Below are 26,452 nucleotides of genomic sequence, written 5' to 3' on the forward strand. Positions count from 1 at the left end.
GACCTGGAATGGCGATGCCAATGCTCCTGGCAATTCGACATCTGGACATTCAGGCTGTCGAACCGGCCCCACTGGAGAAGCGTGGGTTGGATCTATACTCCAACCTGTTTGTCATCCCGAAGAGCTCCGGTGGATGGAGGGCGATCCTGGACCTGAAGTGCCTGAATTCTTACCTAGTCCACCGGCACTTCAAGATGTCCTCCTTCAAGTCCATTCTCCTGGGGATCTGATGGGGGGACTTTATGGCCTCAATAGACCTGACAGAGGCGTATCTGCATATTCTGATTCAGCCAGCCCATCACACATTCCTCCGTTTCTCCCACGGGGGTCGCCACTTTTAGTACAGGGCTCTCCCATTCGGCCTGGCCTCTGCCCCCACATGTTCACAAAGGTCCTGGCGGCTTTGTCGGCTCACTTGTGCTCCCTTCCTCTAGGACTCCATTGCTACCTCGATGACATGCTCGTCCTGGCCCAATCCCAGACACAGGCATTTTGGGACCTGGATTTAACCATTTGGGCTCTACAGTGTCTGGGATTTTCCATCAAATTCCCCAAGAGCCATCTCCCTGACGAAAATTCTACATCTGGGCACAGTGATAGACTCGAGATCGGGACTAGTTCGTCTTTTTCCAGAATGCTTGGCAAGCCTACAAGCCTTGGCACAACATGTCCACGCAAGTCGGTCAGTTCCCATCCTGACCTTGCCCCTCTTGCTGGGCAAGATGGTGTCGTGATAGGGATTGTTCCATGGGCCCGACTCCACTCTCGGAGACTTCAGTGGGTGCTCATTCCTTTCCAACAGCAACGCATGAGCAATTCCCCATGTTCGATTCCCCTGTCACCGGGACTCAGCTGGTCTCTGAAATGGTGGCTGTCCCCGGCCTTCAACCACGGGGCTGAGTTTTGAGACCCAGACCGCATATCCATCACAATAGACGCAAGCCTTTTCGGCTGGGGGGCCATAATGGAAGCCACACTGGCGCAGGGTCGATGATCAAGATCTGATCTGCATCACAATATCAATTGGCTGGAGCTGAAGGCGGCTCGCCTGGCCCTTTTCTATTTTCGAGACTTGCTAGCCAACTACCACGTGCTCCTCCTGATGGACAATGTTGCCACAAATGCCCACATAAATTGTCAGGGGGGGGGACTCATTCCAAGAACCTGTGGCTGGAAGCCCAGAAGCTCGGGCTCTGGGTGGAGAAGAACCTGGAGTCAATAATTTCAGAACACATCTCGGGCGTAGCCAACCACCAGGCCAACTGGCTGAGTCGGGAAATGGTCGAGCTATTTAGCTCTCATCAGCTAGCCATACCCTTACTGGGATTCGAACCTGTGGTGTATTGCATCTTTCGGCAGACGTCTTAGCCATTAAGCCATACCTTTACTGGGATTCGAACCTGTGGTGTATTGCATGAGAGCTAAATAGCTTGAAATAGATCTATACTAGTCTCCCTTTATTTATTTATCAGCACAAATATAACACAAATATAACAAAAGGCAACAGTAAAAATATTGGGTTTCTATCGTGATGGACTCTTGTGACGAGCTGATTGACAGATAATGGAAGCAGTTAGCTTCCTCCCATAATTGGGGCATACCAGGGGTTGTGACGCTAAATACACACACACACACACACACACACACACACACACACACCATTACCCTACCCAGCTCCACCCACAACTCCACCCAGATGACACCCACCACTATGACCCACACCCTCAGCCACACCCCCACTCAGTGTCATCATGGCCTCTTTCCTCGTTAGCTGCATCCGAGCAAAAGAGTTACATCAGAGTAGGCAGTTGCACCCGAGTAGAAGAGCCACATGCAGCTACAGGCTCAATCAACATCAGAGAGACAACATCAACGTGGCAGCATTAGTGGCATGCAAGCATGGCTGAGTGGGCATGGTGATGGACAGGTTTCCCTGGATGGCAGCCTGAGGGCTGACATGCCGTACCCCTACCAGTGGAGAGGATTCTGGAAGACAAAAAGCGCTATTAGCAGTATCCTCTATAGGTTTATCAGGGTATCGACGATGGAACCAGGCAATCAGGCATGGTGTGTGCACTTCAGATGTCCTCACCCATGATGCGTCTGTAACGGGTATCCCTTCCAAACTATTAAATACTGTAAAGTGCCATGACGACGACGGGAATCTACTATCTGTTCGATTTCATAATGGCGTTCACCATCATCCTGCACTGGAGACGATGGTGTTGGAAGATTACGCAGCTTGGAAGGTCACCGGTTTGAGTAAACTGCTGTGTAACACTGGGTGGGTTTTCCCCAACATGGGAGGCAGCTTTAATTCTACCGTGGCGGGTTAATTATTCTGATGATTGGGAATGGCCCTATGAACTTGGGACCCAGTTTACGGCAGGGCACTTTAAGGCGTATACACTTGGTAGATAAAAATACCTTATCTCTGACCCAAAACGTTGGTTGTGGACTGCATTTCTTGTCAGTGTGTCTCTTGTACGTGTCTGCTGCAATCCGCAATGCTTTTCGGACATTTTCCCACATTGGATACATGTAGTCTATCTATTCCTTTATAGTTCTGTGATCAGCAGTGGCTTGAGGACATTCAGGTATAGCCATGAAATCAAACCCATTCACAATACGGTAGGGGGTATACCCAGTACTACTATGTACTGCATTTTTATGTGCAACTTCAGCAAATGGCAGTAGACACGCCCAGTCAGTTTGCTGGTAATGCACATAACAATGGAGATACCATTCCACTGCAGCATTAGTTCTCTCTGCTGTGCTGTTGGTAGCCGGATGGAACGCAGAACTCAAACCCTGAGAGGACCCCACCCTCTTCAGGAAACTGCGCCAAAATTGAGCAGTAAACTGTACCCCACGATCTGAAATTATACGTTTACACCATGCAAACGGTAAATATGTACTAGGAATAGTTTGGCCAATTTTTTATCTGATGGAAGTCCTGGGCAGGCAATGAAATGAGCCTGTTTTGAGAACAAATCAACTACTGTCCAGATAACAGTATTCCCCCAACTCTGCGGCAGCTCCACAATGAAATCCATTGCTATGTCTTCCCATGGCCGAGTGGGCTTTGCTACTTGTTGTAATAAGCCAGGTGGCGTTCCTGGCCAACCTTTCATAGTTGCACAATGTTACAACCCCAAACATATTCCTCAATATCCTGTTTCATCTTTGGCCACCAAAACTGCCAATTCGTCAAATGCAGTGTTTTCAGAAATCCATAATGTCCTGCTCCCCGTGCATCATGACAATGCTGTAAAACTGCTATCTGTTGTTCTGTTGGAACATATATTAAGGGCCCTTAGCCCCTCCCACCAAAACTACAGGAAAAAGAATGTTGGTCCTTACCTGAACGTTTCTTTTCTGTAGTGAGGCGGTATTGGCTTCATCTCACCCATGGCATTGATCATAAAGGTTCGGGGTGGTCGGGAGTCTGTGTGTGTGTTGTGGCTTTCCTTACATAATACTTACAGCTTTTCCATTCAACCTCGTGAAACTGGGAGCCTAGAGGGAAAGGAGGATACTTAAGAAAAATCCTTCACTCTTTGGACCAATCAGGTTGTGACTAAATCCAGCTGTAGCCCCTCCCACCTCACTGCAGAAAAGAAACATTCAAGTAAGGACCAACGTTCTTTTTCATGTAATATTACCAAACAAAAGAAACTTTCCTTTATCCTATGTGCTGATGACAAAATGATTACACATCACACATCAGTTGCACAAGAAGAGCAAGAGATCCTGGGGCACCGGGGAACTACCAGAAGACTGGAAAAGAGCTGACGTGGTTCCCATCTTCAAAAAAGGGAAAAAAACAGATCCAGGAAACTACAGACCTATCAGCCTGACCTCAATACCAGAAAAGATTCTGGAAAAGATAATCAAGCAACAAATTAGCAAACACCTAGAACCAAACAAGTAATAGCCAAAAGCCAACATGGGTTTGTCAAAAACAGATCATGCCAGACTAATCTTATTGTATTCTTTGATAATGTGACAAAATTAGTGGACCAGAGGAATGCCATCGATATAGTTTACTTGGACTTCAGTAAGGCATTTGATAAGGTATACCATAACCTACTACTAGATAAAGTAGAAGAATGTGGATTAGACAGCATCACTACCAGATGGATTTGTAACTGGCTGACTAACCACACTCATTGTGTAGTCCTCAATGGAACTGCATCTTCATAGAGGGAAGTATGCAGTGGAATACCCCAAGGCTCTGTTTTGGGCCCAGTACTCTTCAACATCTTCATCAATGATTTGGATGAGGGAATAAATGGGGAACTCATCAAATTTGCAGATGACACCAAGCTGGCAGGAATAGCCAACACTGCAGAAGATAGGCTTAAGATACAGAAGGATCTTGACAAACTTGAACATTGGGCACTATCTAATAAAATGAAATTCAATGGTAAAAAGAGTATGGTTCTTCATTTAGGCAACAAAAACAAAATGCACAGGTACATATAGGTGGTACCTTGCTCAACTGTGAGAGAGATCTTAGAGTCCTAGTGGACAACCATTTAAATATGAGCCAGCAGTGTGCAGCAGCTGCCAAAAAAGCCAACACTGTTCTAGGCTGCATAAACAGAGGGATAGAATCAAGATCATGTGAAGTGTTAATACTACTTTATAATGCCTTGGTAAGGCCACACTTGGAATAATGCATTCAGTTTTGGTCACCACAATGTAGAAAAGATGTGGAGACTCTAGAAAGAGTGCAGAGAAGAGCAACAAAGATGATTAGGGGACTGGAGACTAAAACATAGGAGGAACTGTTGCAGGAACTGGGTATGTCTAGTTTAATAGAAAGAAGGACTAGGGCGGGTCAAGGTGGTATACTGGGTTTGTATTGTAGAGGGCATTTTCTATATGCCCTGATTAAGCACAGTGAATATGTGATTGTATAGAATGAAAACATAATAAAATATATATATATAAGAAAGAAGGACTAGGGGAGACATGATAGCAGTGTTCCAATATCTCAGGGGTTGCCACAAAGAAGAGGGAGTCAAACTATTTTCCAAGGCACCTGAGGGTAGAATAAGAAGCAATGGGTGGAAACTAATCAAGGAAAGAAGCAACTTAGAACTGAGGAGAAATTTCCTGACAATTAGAACAATTAATCAGTGGAACAGCTTGCCTCCAGAAGTTGTGAATGCTCCAATACTGGAAGTCTTTAAGAAGATGTTGGATAGCCATTTGTCTGAAACGGTATAGGGTTTCCTGGATAGGCAGGCAGTTGGACTAGAAGACCTCCAAGGTCCCTTCCAATTCTGCTATTGTATTGTATTGTATTGTATTGATTAGGATTCTTTTCTATCTATTTTTTTAAATTATAAATGCTAAATCATCTACTTATAATTTATTTAATTCTTCACTTGCTTGCTCAGAAAGTGAAAAAATGCCATTCCAGTTTTCTCAGAAACTGTTGCTATGTATGGTTTCATAGCTCAACTGTAGGTTGTATTTATTTTGGTTGAGCACAGTTACGTCTATAGTCATTGATGGCTTTCATTACAGTATTTGCTTTAGACCTTTTGAGAGCTTCCTTTATTGTATAGAGATATTCTGGTTTTTCATTTTAGAGAGATCTTTTGTAAATTATTTATCTGCCTCTGCATAATTGTTAGTATAAAATGCCTTCATATATAACATTATAAATTGAAAATATTGATTCAGCCTTTGTTAAATGATTTCCAAATTGAAAAACTATTCAAGCATATATGCTCAATATAAAGAACTCAAATGTTGTCCAAGTAGCCCCCCCCCCAAAAAAAAACCAATCCAGTTTTATACTGATTTTTGATTAAAATCAACTGTCACTTTTATTATCTTAAATCTGTGGTTTTGAAAATTGATAACACTGATGGGGGTTATCATCTAAGAATCTTCCTCAACTTAGAATTCTGTTCAATGAAGTAGTGGCAGCTGTGGCCAAGAAGACCTTTGCACAGCTTCATCTGGTGCATCAGTTGCACCCTTTTCTATTGTAGATGAAGAAGTTCTTAAGATAGTTTTTTAAACCTTTATTATTGCAATTTCTCTACTTGAAGCTGCTCTTAAAGAATATCTGAAAACTTCAAATGGTTCAGAATGAAGGCCTCATCAGTATGCCTATGTTAACATCTCTGCTTTGGGAGCTGCATTGTTTTTAAGTTTGCTTGCTGGTGTGATTGAAGATGCTGATTGTTACCTAAAAAAAACCTTATATGGCATATAACCTGGTTCCTTGAGAGAAAGCCAATGACCCTGACTAATTTGATCTGGCAAGATTGGCACATTCTGGGCTCCTTTGATTAAATAATGTCATCTATTGGGATCCTGGAAACACCCTTTCTTTGTAGGAGGACCTGCCTTTTGGAATAAGGTTCCAACTGAAATCCAGATAAAGTAGAACCTCTGGTCATGAATGCTTCTGACTCCGACCATATTGGATTCTGACCAAAATATTCACAATTTTTTTAAGGCTGATTTCCCCTTCTGCACCATTTTTTTTGTAAAGTGCCAAATTTCAAAAATTAGGTTTGGGTCACGACCAAATTGGTTTTAGACCACAGTTATGGAATGAATTATGGTTTTGATCAGAGGTTCTACTGTAGATCCCACCAGGGGTAACATTCAAATTTTTTCCCTATCGGTTTTGTGGGCATGGCTTGGTCAGGGGATCCTGTGACTGAGTGGGCGTGGCCTTTATCATCCACCCCGCCCCCCTCCCTCCTGGGTACCATCGTAAAGGGACAGGCTGCAGCAGCTCCGCTGTTAATGGAGGGAGAAATATATGGATTGAGTGGGTGGGTCGAGCGGTTAGAAGGGCCAAGCGAGTGGTCAGAAGAGATAAGTGGGTCGAGCGGCCGGGCAGACATGGGCAGGCCCCACCAGGGGTGATTTTTACCGGTTTGGCGAACTGATTCAAATTGTCCCTATTGGTTCTTGCCTATACCCTTGATAAGGGCAGTTTGTATGGATTTGCTTCTTTATCATTCTTACCTGCTTTTAGTCATCTTGCCTTCTTTTATTCTTTTATTTTTGCTTATTATTTCATTTTTCCTATTGTTTTTAAAGTTTTTATTTGTGAACTGCCCAGAATTTCAGGGCATCCAAATATAATTATATTAGTAATAATGGTCTATAATTCTTTTCTGTGCAGATGTGAATATATTTGAGCAATACAACGGCCACATAATACCACAAAGGGAAATGGTACTGCCTAACAGTTTCTCTAATTTTCAATCTGCTGAAGAAGAATGCATTTTTGATAAAACTACTTGTACTGGTGTAGTCTTCTCACAGAAGCAGTACCATTTGGTTAGTGGAATAGAGATATTCAAAAGTCTTAAGACAAATGATATATTATACTTGAAATCTGGTGAGTTATTTAAAGCAACTAATATACTGTATGTACATTATTATAATCTGAGTGGTTGTATAGTTTTTAAAATTGAACTGGATTGAGCTCCAAGATAGTGGTTGGCCCAAATTTGCCCCTTGTGTTTCTCTGACTGAGAATGGATTTAAATGTGTTCTTGGTCCTAGTTCAGCACCTTAACCACTATGCCACAATAGCTACAGTTGATAGCTTGTAGCTTCCTTAGAAATACATAAATATTCTTTTTGTAATTTGTTGGCTGCATGTTGTCTGAGAATTAAATTTGGTAACTAAATATTTCAGTTGCATGTCTATAGTAAGAAATACAGTGAAATTCCTACAATGGGAGAATGGGTTGTGAAAATGTCAGAATTTATCAAGCTGACCTGTGATGGCCAAACATAGCTTTTTCAGGCTTGTGTCTCTGTGTACATATTTTCCAATGAGACAAACCAAGACAGGAAGATCATTTTATTACAATTTATGAGAATATTCAGACAAAAGGGATTCCTCATTCAAAGAGGGAACCCCGATCTTTAGCTGACATACCCTTTTATAGTTAACATAACAAAGAAACCTGAAAGAGAAAAGTTGATTGGACAGGATAATAGCATACATGTTTATTAAAATGAGGTCTGAATGGGAATAAATTGTAAGGAGAAGATTGTTTAGGTTCACAAGAGATAAGCCAGACCCCAATTTGTATTAACAATTTTTTCTTATCGGGAACTAGTCTCCAGCTTGTTTATCAGTTTAGGAATGTTAAAAGCTAATAAATCTTGAACATCACTTTAAAAGAAATAATATAAATCAGATTAAAATACAAACTAACTATGTTAGTTAACAAATAACAAAACCCATGTTATTTGCCCCTCACCTGTCAGAGAAACAACAAAAACATTCTGCAGGACTGAAAGTCTTATGTGGACCTTTTACTGAAAAAAGAATAAAATGATATAGTGATTTATGGGTTCAAGGATTTAAAAAGATTTGCATAATATAATCAATAAATATATATTAATAAGTAAAAGAAAATACAGGCCACACCTTATTATCTATAGAAAAGAATTTTACTTATTTATGGTTTTGATTCTTGGTTCTGATTTACAAGTTTTTCTACATGTTTTATTTATAATAAGACTAGAAAAAAGGTACATGAGCTTTTGTACATTCAAATAATGATTTTTTTTCCAAGATTTCATTATCACAATTTCATTAGCCATGATTGTTAGGCTGGTACAAAACCCTTGTGAATAATGAAGGCCAACTGTTCTCATAATCATGACCATGTTCTGATTTTATTGTATTTTGTAAAATACTTAGGAACCTCAAACAGTTCTTAGAAGAAACATAGAAAGATATATATTAATCTTCTAGCTTTTTCTGAAGATGTTTAATATTAAACTGTCCTTTTAGTTTGTAGTGCTGGATTTTATGGCACAAGCTGTGAATCCAAATGCCAAAAGTGTAAAAATGACGTTCCCTGCAATCCTATCACTGGCAAATGTATAGCACCTACTCTAACAAAATGTGGCTTAGATTCTCCAGATCCCAAATGTACTAAACCAGGTAAAATATACTACTTCTAAATACTGATCACTTTTTGCTTTCCCATTTTTCTTGCCTTTTTAAAAAACTGTTGTTTAATTTTTCTTATTATTTTTCTTATTTATTTTTATTTGCATGACATTACTTACCTATAATACATAGATTATAAACTGATTTTGTATTTAAGTACAATGACAATAAAGATTATACTTATTATGGAATCAATTGACTTTTAAGATTGTAAGGATCACACAGTAACATTTCAAACTATATAATATAATTATTACATTTAAGAAGGTACAGTATGTTCAAATTAATCAAATTTGAATTTGATTAATTGAATTGTACCCACTCCTATGTCTGCTATATTACTTTTTCTGTGCTATGGTTTTAAAAACGTCCTACTATGCAGATCAATTGTCTACTAGAAAACCAGTAAAACCTATATAGTTTATCAATAAAAAGTTGCCTTCAACATAACTAATCTCACAGCTTTTATTAATGCTAATGTTCAATTATATTAGCAATAGCAATAGCAGTTAGATTTATATACCGCTTCATAGGGTTTTCAGCCCTCACTAAGCGGTTTACAGAGTCAGCATATTGCCCTCAACAACAATCCGGGTCCTCATATTATTACATGTGAGATTAGTATGTTAATAGCATTTGTGACTCAGAGTAGGCATGTTTATGCAACCAAAAAGAGAAAATCATTTCAATATTATTAATGCCAGTCTTCAGTTTTTTGGGTTATAAGTTCAAGAAGAAATTTTCTATTAGAATAATAGGAAGAATAGAAGATGAAACAGTTTAAATACACACACACACACACATGAAACAGTTTAAATACACACACGCACGCACACATAGTGTGTGTGTGTGTATGTGTGCGCGTGTGTGTGTGTGTGTGTGTGTGTGTGTAATTTCTAGGGATGGAAAATTTGCCAAAGATCTAGAGGAAGGAGAAAATGGTCTATTTCTCAGGTTACTTTACAATAGAATCAGACTTTCATAGTTATTTTAAAATAACATTTTTCCTGAGAAAATACATCTTTGTGAACTAGTCTTAGATTTATGACTGGTTTGGTACAATGGGCTCTGTCCCTAAGATAGATACTGTTGGGTTTGACTTTAGCAATGGAGCAGGAGTTGATTTTTTAAATCCAGTGTATCCAGGTATGTGTATCCATTTATGTATGTATTTATTTATGTACAACCCAAACATCTTCATTCAAAAGGGCCTGAAATCTCCCCCAAATCCTGGAAAAGTAATTGACTCATTAATAGCTGCCTGAACTTCTTCAGGGTAGGGTTCTCTGGGGAAATCCCATTGCCGAGGACAGGCATCACAAGAGAAAAACACATCTTTTGAGTCACACTAGATAGCACTGTCTAACTGATGACATCCAAAGTATACCCATTCTGCCAAAATTCACCAAAGAGACAGAAACATCTAGAGTCAGGCAGTCCCTTAAATAACTAAGCCCTATGTTATGGAAAGATTTATTAGGTAGCAACCAGCATTTTGAATGGCATCCAGAAGGAAAACTTTGCAACTCAAAGAACAATAGAGTCTCTCAAAAATAATAAAGCATGCCATCATTGCCCACACTGCTGCATTCTAAACCTTACAGCTTTTCAGAGGTCTTCAAGCATAACCCCCTTGTGGGGCACATTGCACATTGCATTAGATATACCTGTGAAAAGATCCTGTTAACCACAGTGGCTACTTGTTCATTCAAGAGGAGATATGAACTCAAGACAATCCAGAAATTGTGTGCCAATCTTGAAATCTATTCTTGTTTGAACTCTGTTCCCATATGTAACCATGTGGAGGATTGCTTCATTACAACTGCTTTTTTTTTAAAGTTTTCACAGGCATATGTCCAAAACTACCCCAGTGGTATTATTTTTCCAAAGCATGTTATTATGTGGAAAACACTAAAAAAAATACATGGGACAATGCAAGGATTGCTTGCCAAGGATTTAAGAAAACAGACTTAGTTAAAATTACAAACAGCCGTGAAAAGGTATCATTATATGTTTTACTATTTTCATATTGCAAATTTCATTTTATGAGGTTTTTGGGGACAGGGAGAACAGTATATAAAGACTAACTGCATGTGTAAGTTACAGAAATGATTGGGAAGAAATGCACTGGGCTTAACATAAAAATAACCTTTTTCTGCTTCTAATCTTTTTTTCTATTTCTTTTTAGCATTATTATTATTGTATTATATTTTCTATACTTTTTGGATTTTTTAAACTCAGGATCAGTTCTTAGTAAGGTGCGGCTGAAACTGAATAATTAAATTAATCAGTAATAATTAAATTTTAAGTTTTTATAAAGCATTGAAAAAATTTAAGGCTGGTTTGATGAAGCAGCCACATCATTTTCAGGCTCCTCCTTTTTTCTTTGTACAATAGCAAAAATATGCTTTGCTGACACAGGATTTGAATCATTTGTTTCAAATACAACTTCCACTTTATTTAATTTCTGATATTTTACATGCTTCAGAAATCAGTAATCTCCAATACATTAGTTATGATAAAAAATGAAATAATTTTGCATATACAAATCAATCTGCTTATTTAGTTTTTATGTTCTGTTCCAGTCTTGTTCCAGCCCCCTCTTCCACTATTTTTAAAACTCATGACCAAAAAGTCTGTGCTTGCTATAAACTTAATCAATCGTTACAATATTCTTATGATTACAGTGTACTAGTAGGTACATCAATTCACAAAGGTTACTGTCAAGTATCGATTGATACCACTAATCTTAATTCTAACTGATTTGGCAGATAAAACATGCAAGTCAGCTAAAATAAACACAGTTGATGCACAAAATTCAATCTTGGGCAAAAAAAGGAAGAAGAGCCTCATGCTGTCTCTTTCATTTTATTTACATAAAAGGTATATAAAGTTAGATTTATGTACTGACTTTCTCCCAAGAGCTCAGATTATTTAATTTTCTTAATGTAACAAAATCTCAATATTGTTTCACCATTCTTTTGTTATTAATAGTAATAATTTTGTCATAGTTTTCCAACTGAAATGTTTGAAAATGTGTATTTTTCAAAAGTACATTGTCAGATTTTTCTAATTGATTTGATGTTCTACCCTAGAAATTGGTTCAGCTGGCAAAACATATTAAATTGGCAAAGAGGCCTCTCTAATCATAGTTATTAGTTGTGTATTATATACAGTAATTCTGACATGACTGAGAGTAAGTTTCAGAGTAGATGTTGGCTGTTAAATGTTGCTGCATTCTAACACATTGGTGTTAGAATATACCTATAAGCAAAGCCTTGGGCATCTTATACGAGGAATATATAATTGGAGAATAAGTATATTAGAAGTTCTTGAACTGAAATTTCTATTTTAGAGTATAGGATCTTATGCTGAATATAAATCTTAATGCTTGCTGCAATATAGACTTTAGAAATTTCCTTCTAGTTAGATATTAATTTTCAAAGGACAAATGGAATGAATTTGTTTGGGCAGATATCAGTTGTTATTTTGACCAAACTTTCTTTCCAGACTCATGTTAATACATAGTTCAGATAACTTTTGTTTTTAGATGTGGGTACAATACAAAGGAGATGACAGCTGGGTTGGTTTCACCTTCTACAAGCGATCCTCTCAGTATCTTTGGGTTGATGATTCATCTTCAGTTTTTCAAAATGCATGGTGAGACTGTTTCTGAAATAAATCAGTTTAGTTGTTATTCAGTGTACGAGCTTAAGCTGCCATAGAGAGATGATAGATAGATAGATAGATAGATAGATAGATAGATAGATAGATAGATAGATAGATAGATAGAAAGAAAACAGTTATCTGTCAACTTGTTCTGCTCATCTCTTTTACAGCTGCATAAAATGTGAATTGTTTTTTTATTTTACTAGAACGTAAAAAGTTTAAAATAAAGTGGTATAATAAGTAAAACATGTACTTATTTTCAGAAATTTAGTAGATAATTTTTTGGTGTCAGTCTATTGGTTTGTCAATTTGGACAGCCAAAATAGCCTTGCTTAGATTATCACACTGCATTTTAATAATAAAAAAACAAGTATTTTCCCTACATGGCAAGTCCTTTCCCTTTTCCTGAAAAATGAGAAATAAAGTCACCATATTTTTAATTACTTTCCCAATCTGGCCAAACTGAGACACTGATTATCAACTCTAACAATCAAGAATATTAAATTAACTTCAAATGTTGGTTTAAATATCTTGGTTTGTTTAGGGTTAGTAACCACAGCTGTTCTATTAAGATTAAATTAATCTTATTGGGCAATTTAGAAAAGAAGATTGCATTGTACTACAATTAAAAAAAGATATGTTCATGTGCTAATTATCCTTGATATGTGATAAATAGAACTAGGCCAGTAACTTTTAGAAACAGAAACAACAATTTCAGAATGGCTATCTTTTTTTTATGTAGCTTCAGAACTTTTGAATTTTCTATGTGGGATACCGCTAAACCAGAGTGACCTTTCATTAATCTTAGACCACTGTTTAAAGATCATTACCAAATTTATTTTACATTATTAAACTATGATAGGGCTAAAGGATAACATTTGACAATACTTCTTTATAATTATTGACAGGGTTATTAGGCGAAATAGAAGATACATACCCTCTAATTATGACTGTGGAGTTGCTTTCAAAAATTATCTTTCTGTGACAGATTGTTCCCATTTCAGAAAATGGATCTGCAAAAGAGAAGAAGGTGAACAAAATAATTCATCATAATTTGTTTTTCAAAAAGCAGACTGACAGCTTCATAATTATTGCAAATTATTGTTTTTCATGGTAAATAAAGTGATATAGAATTAGATGTCTTGTATGTATAGCTTACAATGGTTACAAACAGCTTTTAATAGTGATTCAAAGTATAGGTCATTTATCTGGTGAAAATTACTACTAAACAGTACAGCATTCAGTATACATAGCTGATTCAGGTGCGTCAGGTGGGTGTCACATAATGTAACAACCGGTTCACCCAGCACCGGAAGTGTGAAAGTGTGCTCGCTCACGGCTTACGTGCATGCAAACAGCTCCAAAAACATGATGATATATGGCTGAAATAGCACCTGGGCAGTGGGCAGTTGAAACTACCAGTTTGCTTGAACCAGTCCGGACCGGCAGCAGCCCACCACTGCTATGCCTGCTTACTCTAATTTGAATGTTGATGTGCTTCAGTTACTCATTAGTAAATAGGTGTAGAATATTTTTTTTATTTATTATTTCAATTATTTAAATCAAATCATTTTCCAACAAAATATAGAAATCAGAGCTCTTAACTACATATAATAAAATAGAAAAATAAAAACCATTTAAAAGCTGCAATTAAAATTCATCCTTGAGACCAAATTAGGAAAGGTCTGGCTGGAATAAAACCTTCTGTATTGTCTATACAGGTACAGTATTTGTACATTGTTCCATATACTCCCTTGCAGATAAGGATATCCTCAAAGGGCATGCCTCTTCCACTTGCTTTAAGAAGATGAATATAAATAATGCTTGAAATGTTGTCTCTGCTGAACAGCAGTATGCTACCAGTTTCATTCCTACCTTTCTCCAGACATTGCCCATCTATTTCTTTCTCTGTAATAGTTTCTTTTTTATCTTTAACACAAATGTTTACACACACACTCTTTTACTTTTCTTTGTTAATGAAAAATGTGTATTTTAAAGTTGTATTGCTATGAGCTGGGATGCTACGATTAGGGGAAAGACTACCCAGAGTTGTCTTGAAGCTCCCCGAGAGCACTCTTAGGCCAGCTGAAGTAGAAAATCTATGGAGATTTTCATTCACCTAGTCATAGTTGTCCCAAATGTATTTTTTAAAAGACAAATGAACTTCCTTGTTTTATTTCCTTGAAAACATTTTGCTTCCCACCCAAGAAGCTACTTCTGTTCTGACTGAATGACAGGGAATTCCTGCGACCAGCTCCTCCTCTACAGGGTTAGTTTTCTGATTTGAATTGTACTTTAAGAAGAGTTGTTCCTTATCTCCTCTACAGTACTGATGAGTCCTTATGAATCAAAACAGTGTATGGAAGTCAACTAGAAGTAGTAAAGCATCCTGGAAGTTTCTCCTTCAGTAATCACTGATAGCTGGATCTTTGCCTACCTTGAATTTTGCTACTGAATTAAACAACCTTTATGTGGAAATAGGGCTCAGAATTCTAACAGAATCAAAAGTATTGCCAAGGCTTTTAATGTTCTAGTTCCATTTATCTTCTAAAACAAACCTCAAAGTTCCCACAAGGAACTTTATCTTAGAAAAAAGTAAAACTTCTGACCTTTCTTTTCCTCTACTCCTTAAACCAATGATGAAGGCTCCTGTGCCCTTGTTGGACAGCAAAGATGACAAACAGGCACATGTTGGAAGATATAAAATCAGACACATAACTGGAAGGCAAAAATCTCAAAGTTCTGCCATATTTATTTTGATCATGTAATGCAATCAAACTCATTGGAAAAAGCAGTTGTGCTTGGAATGGTTGGTAGTAAAAGAAAACAGGGCCTCCAGAAACCAAAATGGTTAGCCACCATCAAAGCGGTATCTGTAAGAGCAGAAAACAAAGAAGCAATATAGATTGGAAAAAATGGAGGGAGGTGGTCCATAGAATTACTGTGAATCTGATATAATTGGACATCATCATCAGTAGCAGCAGCAACAGCAGCAGCAGGCTGGTTCTAGGCCATTGTAAAAAATGTACGATAATCTAATAAATCAGTAACCAGTGCAAACTTTAGGAGCATGCTTTCATTTCTTAAATCACACTAACTAATAAATAAGTTACTAAATGATATATTAAAAATAATTTTTCTCACTATATACATGTATCTATAAAAAAATAACTATGTTTGTTTTCCCTTACCCACTCCCACTTGTAAGGTTATAATCCACCGACTCTATTTATCCATGCATGAATTGTATGCTGCATATTAACCAGCTACATGTTATTTTCATATTTTATAAAAGTTGTTTTATTTAATGGTTGCTTTTATTTTCAACAGTTGTTGATCTCTTCACGGAACATGATGGAAGAGCATTTTATTTTCCTGATGGAGAAACATCTAAGTATTCTACCTTGATTGAAGCTAAGCAGGCCTGTTTAGCCTCACAAACATGTACTGGAGTGACAGATACTGGAAAACATTTCCTCCTGCACAATAGTATAGACCTATATAATACTAGAAACAAAACAGTCAGAACCTCGATCAAATCAAGTATGCAGTGAAAATTTGTATATGATTCTTTATTATTTGTTTACTATTTGTTTTTATCTGCAGAGATTGACATAGGCAAGAGATTACTGTATGCTTTCTCTAAATCTGTTGTATGTCGCTTACAACCTACCAAGGTTTCCTGTCAGTCTTGGACTCATTTTCCCCAAATAACATAGAGCCTTCTACTTATTATAATGGTTTTTTATATATTTTCTGCGTCTCTCAGAGAAGTGCAAAAATAAATATTGAATGCTTTTGGGATGTAAGCAGCCTATTTTAGTAACTTCAGCTATATCAGAAGTGGGGCTAAAAGAGGCAGAATGGGAGAGGGTGCTCTGGACAAAGGGCAATTTTCAATAGGATAGCTTTTTCTTTCTGACTGTGTGAGTCCTCTTTCAATGGATGCGTGAAAAATATGTGATTATATGTACCACGTTTCTGTGTGTGTGTGTTTTACAGGATGTGTCCATCCCAAAGAAGTTTATTGTTGCAGGTTTCGTATGAAAGAGAAAGCAGGGCAGCAAGGAACAAAAAATGAAAATGATCATAGCAAACACTACAGCCTAATGCCAAATCTGTGTGCTAATGATTCAAACCGATTTTATTCTGCAATAATTTTATTAAGCATATTCCTTGAAAAATGTATTTGGTATGACCTACAAATCTACCCTGCTTTCACACACAGACAATACATTCTTTTCTCACATTGAAAATATTTATTATTGTGTGAATTATGGAAGAAATTTCTGTACTCTGATATAACTTTTTTTTTATAGTTTGTTCTACTGGAAGATATGGGGAGACATGTGAGCATGTGTGTCCCAAGTGTGATGATGATGTACCATGTAACCCACATACTGGGTTGTGTAGTAATAGTGTGTTCTGCAGCAAAAAAGATCCTTCATTCACTTGTAAAACAGGTGATTTAAGAACTAACTTTTCTCCTTTCACATCCTTTCTGAATATGATCATAAGACTCTGAATATCATTAGAACTATGGTGTAGATTTCCTACCTGCAGTTTTAATACTTTTCTGACTTGAAACTGAAGTTATCATCTAGAGAAAGTGGCTAAAAACTGAGCAAAATTAAAAGTATAAAGTTGAAAATGGTTGTTGTTTTGTAAAGCCATTAAACCTTCTAAGCCATCTTGGGAACAGATATGAGGAGATAGACGTTTAAAAGAAATAGATCCTGTGTTTGTTTTTGTTGTTGGACTTTTCTATATATCAAGAATGGAAGCCATTCAGCATTTTGCTTGGATTGGATTGGAAGGCTCACTTCGAGTAAGATCACATTGAATAAAGATTTGGTGAACTGAAGGATGTTTTTGAAGAAAGGTGGACAATTGTCCTGCTTTAGGTTTCAACTACACACTCAAACACAGTTTTTATGGAGATCATATACTGTATGTATTAAACTAAGTCTGATTTTATCTGTGTATATATATTTTAGGAACCTTGATTGGTGGAAGATGTCCTTTTGGGGATAATTGGATATATTGGCGTGGTAGCTGTTATTACATCCATAAAGGAGAAAATAAAAAATGGCGACAGGCAAGATATATGTGCAGACAGTATAGCAATACAGACCTTCTCTGGATAACCAGTAAAGCTGAAAAGGTAAATTGATGGCTTTTGTTTTGTAACACTGGGTTTTCTAGGAAATTATTTCAATGGGAAATAACACTCTTGATCATATTTTGAGGTGTTTTTTAAACTATTATTCAGTGTTTAAAAAAAAATATTCTCCAATTTCTCTCTCTTGTAAGAAATTCCTTCTATCTATATTGCCCAGTGGAACTTATTGGATTGGTCTTAATGGGATTAAATTTTGTACCCAAGTGCGATGGTCATACAGTAATGCTTCAGATTTAGATATAGAATGGTAAGTTAAATACTTGTCACAATAGACCTTAATCAAATAGTTTTTCTAAATAATTTAATTTTAATTTCATTGAACTCTAACTTATGTTCCTTGGTTTATTGAGAACATTTTCTCCCCGCTAGCTCCGTGTATATATCTGATCCTTTTATTATACTTTTAATATATACTTGTATATATTATATTTCCATGACTGAAAATTTAGAAGACTGCAATTTTCCTTATTGCATCACAACTTGAGGTTTTTCTGAACTATTTTATTTTAAATTGCTTTGAAATCAAGGTTATATAGGAAATCATGGTCAATCTTTTGGAAGTGCTGTGTATATCTCACTGTTCCTAAAGGTTCACTGACAGGAACTGGATGCATCTGGAACAATTTATGGATTTGCAAAAGAAGAGAAGAAGGTAAGCTGATTTGTCTCCAGTGCAGAAACTCTCAGTATACATACAAACAAGTGTTAGGTCATAGATTATAAATCATAGTTACAAGATTATTAAAATAACAATCCGACTAACAAATATATTTGAAGACAATTTTCTTTAAGTTGTTATGCTCAGTTTGAGCTGTATACAGTTTCTTTCTTTTCCACTCATACAAATTTTTTTGAGCCTATGTTGGGATTTTGTTATCCCACCCCACCTTGGAACACTACCAAGTAGTTGTCCTTTTCATGTATTCATCCTATGTCAATCAAAATAAAAACAGCTTGAGCCCTAAATAAGACCTACTCTGAGTAAATGTCTGATCTTTCTGGTGTATTCAAACTAAAGTGCTCTTTGCTTACTGACTGCCTCATTTAACAATTGTTCAAAATTACAGCAGCATAAAAATAGTTTTTTCCATCCTTCTGTGGTCACATGATCACCATTCAGTGCTTTGCAATGTCTGTGTGTTTATGAACGTTGCAGTGTCCCACTATCATGTGATTATCATTTGTGTCTTTCACAACTGGTTTGCAACAAGCAGAAATAATAGACAAAGTAGAAGTAAAATTGTAAGTCACAGTCACATGATGTTTAACTTAACAAACTGGAAGGGAAGTGAGGTTGTAAGCCCATCAATCACACTTGTGTGATTTTTCATGTAATGACTGCAGTGCTTAACAATTGAGTCTTGATCCCTCCCAGTCTATATATTACATATATAGGCTGATGTCAGGTTCTCACTCACCATTGCAAATTCTTTTCCTGCTATTTTCACAAAATACTTATTGTTTACCATACTCTGCTACTAAAGTTTTTACATTAATATTGTTAATGTTGGTTGTGATTTTTTTTTGCTTTTTCCCATATTCTTTTCTTTCATCAGGGTTTTGAAGAAACCATAATTCCTCATTATTCCCTTAATCTAGAATCCAATTTCATTCTTAATTTGTAAATAGTAGCAGAGAACACATTTTCCTTTCATCTCACTATAACTTGGCTCAAGTTTATATCTTTGTATCTATTCAGCTTTGAGCCCCTTTTATTTCAAAAATTAAATAGCGCCAACATATTTCTGAATTTCTTCTTCCTTTTGCAATTTGGCATACATACATTTTGAAGAGGAAATAGTTACTACTGCAGCTTTTGTGCCAGAAGTTGCAATGTTTGAATTTCTGTTTTTATGATTGTTATTAAAATCACGAGTTTGATCATATGCCTCTTTAGATATTATTTAACATCTAATTTGCCATGATTGTTTAAATCTTACCCCTAAAATCATCTTGCCTTAGAGTAATTGTATATATTCCTGAAATGTGTGATAAAAGCAATCCAGATTAAAATATTTAAGGAATCACTTACTTAACTAAAATTTGCTATACGCAACATGGTTAATTTTCCAAATCAATTTTGTTCATATTGTAGAAACAAAGGATTTCCGTAAATTTGATGGCTATTTTCTTGTTGGCTCTATGAAAGACAATAAATCAGCCAACCACACATCATTAAGTGAAGCCTTTCAACATTGTAGAACTGAAGGAAAATATTGTACCGGAATTCAGAGAATAAAAACTGTTTATATAACATTTCTTGCAAAACGATTGGTGCTTATCATTGGTAACGATGCAACTCTCTATACAGCATATTTGAAAAGTGGTATGTGTGCTACATTGGGCGTTTGAGCATTAATATACTATCACAACATGAATCATAATTTGTATAACATACAGTAAGCCCAAATCATTGCTGTGGTCATTTAATAGGAAGCATGTGCCTGATGGGATGGGTCCAAGTAATTTGTGATTACATGAGAGATTAACTTTGCCCTCCAAGGGCAATAGGGCATTTGAAAAGTACATGTGCAACTCATTTCAATTTCAGTGCTGAACATATACATAAATGCTCTGGACAGAAGATATTATTGAATTTCCGATCAATACCATTCTTGGTAAAGAATACTAGCATGAGCATCCCTACAAGTATGTATTAGAAGTTTTGGGGCATAATGAAAGGATGCTAGATGAGTTAGTATTAGCAGAGAAAAGAGGTCAAAAATTCTCTGTTTGACTTCATGCTAAGCTTTGTTGTAGTTTATATAATTTTGGGAGGAAGGCTGCAATGGACCATTTTGGAGGTTATACATGAAAAATCGATGTAGCAGTTTAAACTAGGGACTCACCCAACTCAAATGGTGTGGAGAAGATAGAAATAGACTTAAGATATTTAGGAATACGTGATCACAAATCAATTGCTTTTCTGTAGAACCACATTGTGACAATAGTCTTCCACTTCTTGTTTCAACATTGGTCTAGCATAGTGTCTATTGCTACTAATTTGTGTGTCAGTTTACTTTAGAATTGCATGATAGGTACCAAACTATGAGAATATTAGGGAATACATCAGGACATCAGCAAACTTTAAATAATGTTTATTAATAAAATATTCCCAAGTATATTCACAGCAGTAGGATGGAGCAGGGATGGGGGGCTTCCTCGCTGCAGTGCACTCAAGGAACAAGAGGAGTTTCCAAAATTAAACTCATAAATCAGATTTGTAGGGCAGATCTTGTAGCTGCTCTTTACCTCATTCTTCCATTCATTGGAATGCTCACACTGGTACTGGATTACATGGGATGGGATTACAAATGAGTAAACAGGCACACAATAGAAGATTCTCATTGAAAGGAATGCAATAACAACAGTTGTTTGTTTACGCTATGGGCTCCTCAGGAGTTGAAAGATGGGACCATCAACTTATTAAAGTCAAGGGCAGGAATTTTTCAGTTACAGGCACCAGGGTGAGCCAAACTAATTTAATTACTTAAAGTCACAGAGTAGAGCCTATTAATTGGGGCTGGCACTTATAGAGAAGTGTTGCGCCCTGGAGAGAGGTCATGCAGGAAGAGATAGCTTCTTTAAACAATCTCTTAGATTTGCAAAAAGCAACAAACAAATTAGGCCCAGCACAGTCATTTTATTGCTAGCTTCATAAAAATGGAAATTTATGATAATTCAAGAGTCTTTTCTTTCATGCTTTGAGTATTTTGGTGTCTATGTCTGTTATAAAACACTATAATTATTATTACAATTAATTTTTAAATATTTTCTGGCAGCATGTGCACTGCGTTATTATGGTGCAGAGTGTGGCATGGATTGCAGCTGCAATGGAAGTGAAAGTTGCAATCCATTAAATGGACAGTGTGCAGAAAATGACCAGTGTAACGAAAATCAAGTAGAAAATGATTGTCAAAAAGGTATGCAATTTAATTTTTTTCTCCTTTCTATAAATGTATCAGAAGGGGAAACCCTGAGCTACAAATGTTCCCTTTAATTTGTATTTTTTTCCTGCATTCTTTGGTTCTAGTTTATGCCAGTTTGATCTTGCTCCTGTTTTTTGTATACCTTTTTGAGCTTCATTTTATCTAACAGCTGTCTCCTACATGAAACTGGCATTTATTCAGTAAAAGAAGTGAAAAGGTCTCAATTGTAACACTTCTGTTTATTTTGATGGTGTTAATTATCCCCATTGTTTCAGGCTTCTAAGAAACTTTCTTAAACTGCTTTTTCTGATGTAGTTAAACTTTTTTTTCCCCACAGAGGAAAACTCTTTTCTTTGACTTTGCTTTTGATCTTTAGTTATTTTCTGGAAAACTCTCTTATGGCAATCTCAACAAAACCACTGACTTTCAAGAACACTAATGGTCTGACACTTCGTTCTTTATATTCCAGAACCCCACTTGATTTCCCAAATGCCTGATCACTACTTTTCTTGTATATGCTTTTCTATCTCAAGCTCAGTAAATCTATACAAAACATTTTTCTACACAAACCATCTATCAAATTGGGAAGAAGAAATGCAATATACTGACATGTGGGGACCAAACCAAAAGAATTAGTAAAAAAAAAAAAATCCAATATTTGAATAGTGTGAAAGGGAACATAAAGGGAAATAAGGAGTAAGCTACTGCAAAGCTACTGACAACTCTTCCTTTTGTCTTGCTGGTATATTCTTTGTCATAATCTTTGTTTTGTCTTTGTTTATTTTCAAGCCTGCTACTTTTCCATAATCCTCTATTGTTTCTAGCAATTTGGGTGCTGTTTCTAGTGAATCTTCAAGAATAAAAACTAAATCATCCGCAAATGCTTGTAGCTTATATTCTTCTTTTTAAATTTTCATTCCTCTTATTTCTTCTTCTCTGATCTTTCTATTTAAAACTTCTAATGTTAAGACAAAGAGTAACGGTGATAATGGGCAACCTTGTCTTGTACCTCTCTTTATTTCAATAGGATCTGTCAATTCTCCATTTACCATTATCTTTGCTGTTTGTTTATGATATATCATTTGTATGGTTTGAATAAATTTCTTACCAAAGTTCATCTGCTCCAGTTGTAGAAACATAAATTGCCAGTTCACATTGTCAAAAGCCTTCTGTGCATCAAGAAACATCAAAGCCATTTGTTTTTTCGGGGTGAGCCTCATAGTATTCCAAAGTATTCAAAATCATTCTCATATTGTCTTTAATTTGTCTCTTAGGTAAAAACACCATTTTGGTCTGAGTGGATGAAGCTATTTAAATATTTTTTAAGTCTCTCTGCTAGTATAGATGCAAATAGCTTATAATCTGAATTTAATAAAGAAATTGGTCTATAGTTCTTAGTTTGTGTTAAATTGGTCTCCTCCTTGGCTAGCAATGCAATGTATACTTCTGACCATGATTTCAGTATTCTACTCTCAGATATCACTTCATTCATGACTTGTAAAAGTGGGGGAATCAAGATTTCTTCAAATATTCTGTAGAATTCCACAGGTAGTCCATCCGGACCTGGGGCTTTTCCATTATTTTGTTTTTTAAGTGCTTCCGTTAGCTCCATCATTGTTATTTTACTTCCAGCCAGCATTGTTCTAGTTTCATCTGATATCTGAGGGAGATTAGCATCCTGTAAATACTTTTTGACTCCTCCCTCCTCCAACTTCTCTTGTTCATAGAGCTTAGCATAGTAATCGTGTATAATTTTTTTTCTCAGTACCTAAGTATTTCCATACTGAATTTGTCCTTGTCCATCTCTTAATTGAAATATTTTCTTTGCTTTTCTCTCTTTTTTCAGCTTATATGTCAACCATCTGCCTGGTATATTTGCATTTTCAAAATAATTCTGTTTAGCACCTCTAATTTTTTGTGCCAGTTCTTCCTTTTCCAGTAGATCCATTTTATGTTTAATTATATCCATTTTTATCTTAAAATCTTTTTTGCGATCTCTGTAATTCTCTTTCAAGTATTTTGTAATCATTATCGAAAGCTTTATGCATTTGTCTTTTCTTTAAGTTTCTCTTCCTTGTATAGTCTATTATCAGACCTCTAGTAAAAGCCTTCATTGTATCCCAAAGATTCTGCATTGATGTATCTTCTTTCCTATTTTCTTTTTAAAAAGGGCTAGTTCTTTTTCCATTTTTTGTACAAAGTCTTTTTCTTTCAATATAGTATTATTTAATGTCCATCTAAATCTTGTCCTTTGGCCTTTCCATTTAATTGAGATTGGTTGCGGTCTGCCCAAGTGCTTGCTCCAATCTCAATTTCTTATACGTTGCAGATCAATTCTGCTGAAGCCCACATCATATCAATTCTAGAGAATGATGAATGTCTATTTGAATAGAAAGTATATTGTTCTTTTTTGGCATTTCTTTCTCTCCATATATCTTTTAAATTTATTTCATCTATCATCCTAAAGAAAGATTTCGGAAGCAATTTTCTATTTAGCTTTATTGTTTTGTGTGCTTTATAGTCCATATTCTGGTTCACAATGCCATTGAAATCTTCCATCATACAAATATCAACATAGTCTAAGTCCAAAATTCTTTTATGCAATTTTTTATAAAATTCAGTCCAGAATTAAGAATATCAGAGATAAAAAGAAAAACACAGAAAGCCGATCCGCATTGCAAGGGAGTCCAGCCCGGCTTCTGGAGATAAAAAGAGAAATGGAAAAAAAATAAATATCCTTCAATTGGCAAAACTTATGCCTGCCGCTTTTCTCACTAGTCGGCCCTATTTTAAATTGAATTTCCAAACTTAGGGTGTTCTTTTTCCAGTAGAAAAAAGGTTTAAAAACTCTCAGCAACACGACATGCTTCTCTCCAATGCATTTAGGGCTGTCAGCAATTTTGGTAGCCTTGGCTGATCCGGGATCGCTGGCAAGGGGTTTTTTTCCCGATCACCAGAGACTTTGCGGGTGTCTCTGGGACCACTGGATCTCCACCTCCCTTTCACTGTCTCTTCGGGACAGCTTAGGTCCAAAAAGAATCGTCCAGATGATCCGTTTTAGATGGACATTCAGGAGCAGCCTGAAAGTCCGTCTTCACACTGCTAAGCTCCACCTTCTTCCCAGGGACAGAATTTCTTCAGGATGATCTATTCTCAACCTGGTCCATCAAGTCTTCCAGTGATGAACCCGCTGTCTCTATAATGGAGTTCATTCACTTTGTTTGTTCCTAGTAATCTCCTTCCCTTTCCTTCCACCTTTCTCAATTTTGTAGACTGTTTCAAAGAATTAATTCTTTGTATAATGTGTTATAATAAGTATTAAAATCTCAGCCATTTGTGTTTTAAAGAAGTCTGATTTGACTTCTCACTTAAATGTCTCACAAAACTAAGAAAACTGCATCCCTTCCACCTCAGTTCTACCTCTAACACAAGGAGGCATGACTCCTAGAATGATGGAGAACTTACTGGATTTTTTATCCAATGATCCATTTGTTTCCTTGACTATTCTATGCTATTCTTCAACAAGTTTTGAAATGGGTAATGGTTAAAATAAAATCAAATGTTTAAAGATTTTGAGAATAATTTAAGGTTTTCAAACTGGGATTCATGAAGAATCGAAGGATAGTAAAAAGTGTGTGCCAGATTTTAGAAAGAATAAGATACTTTGAGAAAAATAATTATTTTCTTTTAGGAAACTTGTTTTCAGTATTCAGAAGCAAAAGAGCAATGGGATCCTTGGTACTTTCTGATCTTGGTGGTATTGCTAAACTCAGAGGGCACTAAAGGCCCCACAGTTCAACCCTGAGCTACAAATATTCTTTTCTATTGGTACAAAAGAGCAATCTCATGACAAACTAGTTTCAGATTTAAAAACTGATTCACTCAAAAACAACTCACCAGATATAATTTAAAACTCATTAATTTCTATAATTTAAAAAAACAAACAAAATGTCTTGTCTTGTTGTTTAGTTGTTTAAATATACCATATTTGTTTATTTTTCAGATATAATTCATCTTAAATGTCCACAAGATCCTGGATGGTGGTATTGGAATAACAACTGTTATTATATAGAAACAACAAAACCATTGACATGGGAGGAAGCAAAAAATTTCTGCTTGGCTTATCATGAAACTACACTCCTACCAAAGCCAACCAGTGAGGAAAAGGTAATGTGTTCTTGGATGTACAACTGGAAGGGCGTTTTTACGTTGTATAAGTCATCATATTTAGCTTGTATAAATTACATCAAGAAGAACTTATGTAGGAAATACAGTGAATTTTTCTTTGAAGAAAGTAGAACTACCAGAGGGAATGAACACTTCCCATGGGATAAATAGGGAACCCTTTTACAGTTTCTTGAAATATTTCAATCTGCTTCTGGAGATTGAATTAGGCTGACCTAATAAACTATGAGATCTCTTGTAGGAACAAGTAATTAAGAACTTTACGGGAAGTAGAAACCGATAACAATTTCAGAGTATTCTTAACTATTTTTAATTGGGTTTTACAGACAAAAAACTCAGAATACATCAAATATCTTAGATATACACAGAAATAGATAAACCTAAAATATATAAATGGAAATAAAAGTAAGCGTAACATATAGTAAATAACAATAATAGAAAGAAAGATAACAGCAACAATAATAGGCACCTTTAATAGGTACACTCTCAAAACAACTGGAGACCACTTAAATACCCATTAGC

At 36.2% G+C, this 26,452-nt stretch overlaps 1 protein-coding gene across 1 annotated transcript in view; it reads left to right on the forward strand.

Moving 5' to 3' along the window:
- The window catches only part of LOC148048078 (uncharacterized), a 131,907-nt gene that overhangs the window by 83,676 nt on the left and 21,779 nt on the right, over positions 1 to 26,452 (forward strand). The window contains exons 24-36 of the mRNA XM_087708231.1: positions 7,169 to 7,387; positions 8,804 to 8,956; positions 10,805 to 10,965; positions 12,516 to 12,625; positions 13,543 to 13,664; positions 15,965 to 16,177; positions 16,954 to 17,097; positions 17,632 to 17,798; positions 17,948 to 18,063; positions 18,344 to 18,468; positions 19,912 to 20,142; positions 21,599 to 21,739; positions 25,749 to 25,912. Of these exons, the coding sequence (XP_087564357.1) occupies positions 7,169 to 7,387; positions 8,804 to 8,956; positions 10,805 to 10,965; positions 12,516 to 12,625; positions 13,543 to 13,664; positions 15,965 to 16,177; positions 16,954 to 17,097; positions 17,632 to 17,798; positions 17,948 to 18,063; positions 18,344 to 18,468; positions 19,912 to 20,142; positions 21,599 to 21,739; positions 25,749 to 25,912 (2,066 nt within the window). The remainder of the gene's footprint in view (positions 1 to 7,168; positions 7,388 to 8,803; positions 8,957 to 10,804; positions 10,966 to 12,515; positions 12,626 to 13,542; positions 13,665 to 15,964; positions 16,178 to 16,953; positions 17,098 to 17,631; positions 17,799 to 17,947; positions 18,064 to 18,343; positions 18,469 to 19,911; positions 20,143 to 21,598; positions 21,740 to 25,748; positions 25,913 to 26,452) is intronic.

Source organism: Thamnophis sirtalis, unplaced genomic scaffold (genome assembly GCF_051295495.1).
Source record: "Thamnophis sirtalis isolate CommonGarterSnake01/CBP01778 unplaced genomic scaffold, rThaSir2_p1.2 scaffold_3, whole genome shotgun sequence".
Classification (NCBI taxonomy): domain Eukaryota; kingdom Metazoa; phylum Chordata; class Lepidosauria; order Squamata; family Natricidae; genus Thamnophis; species Thamnophis sirtalis.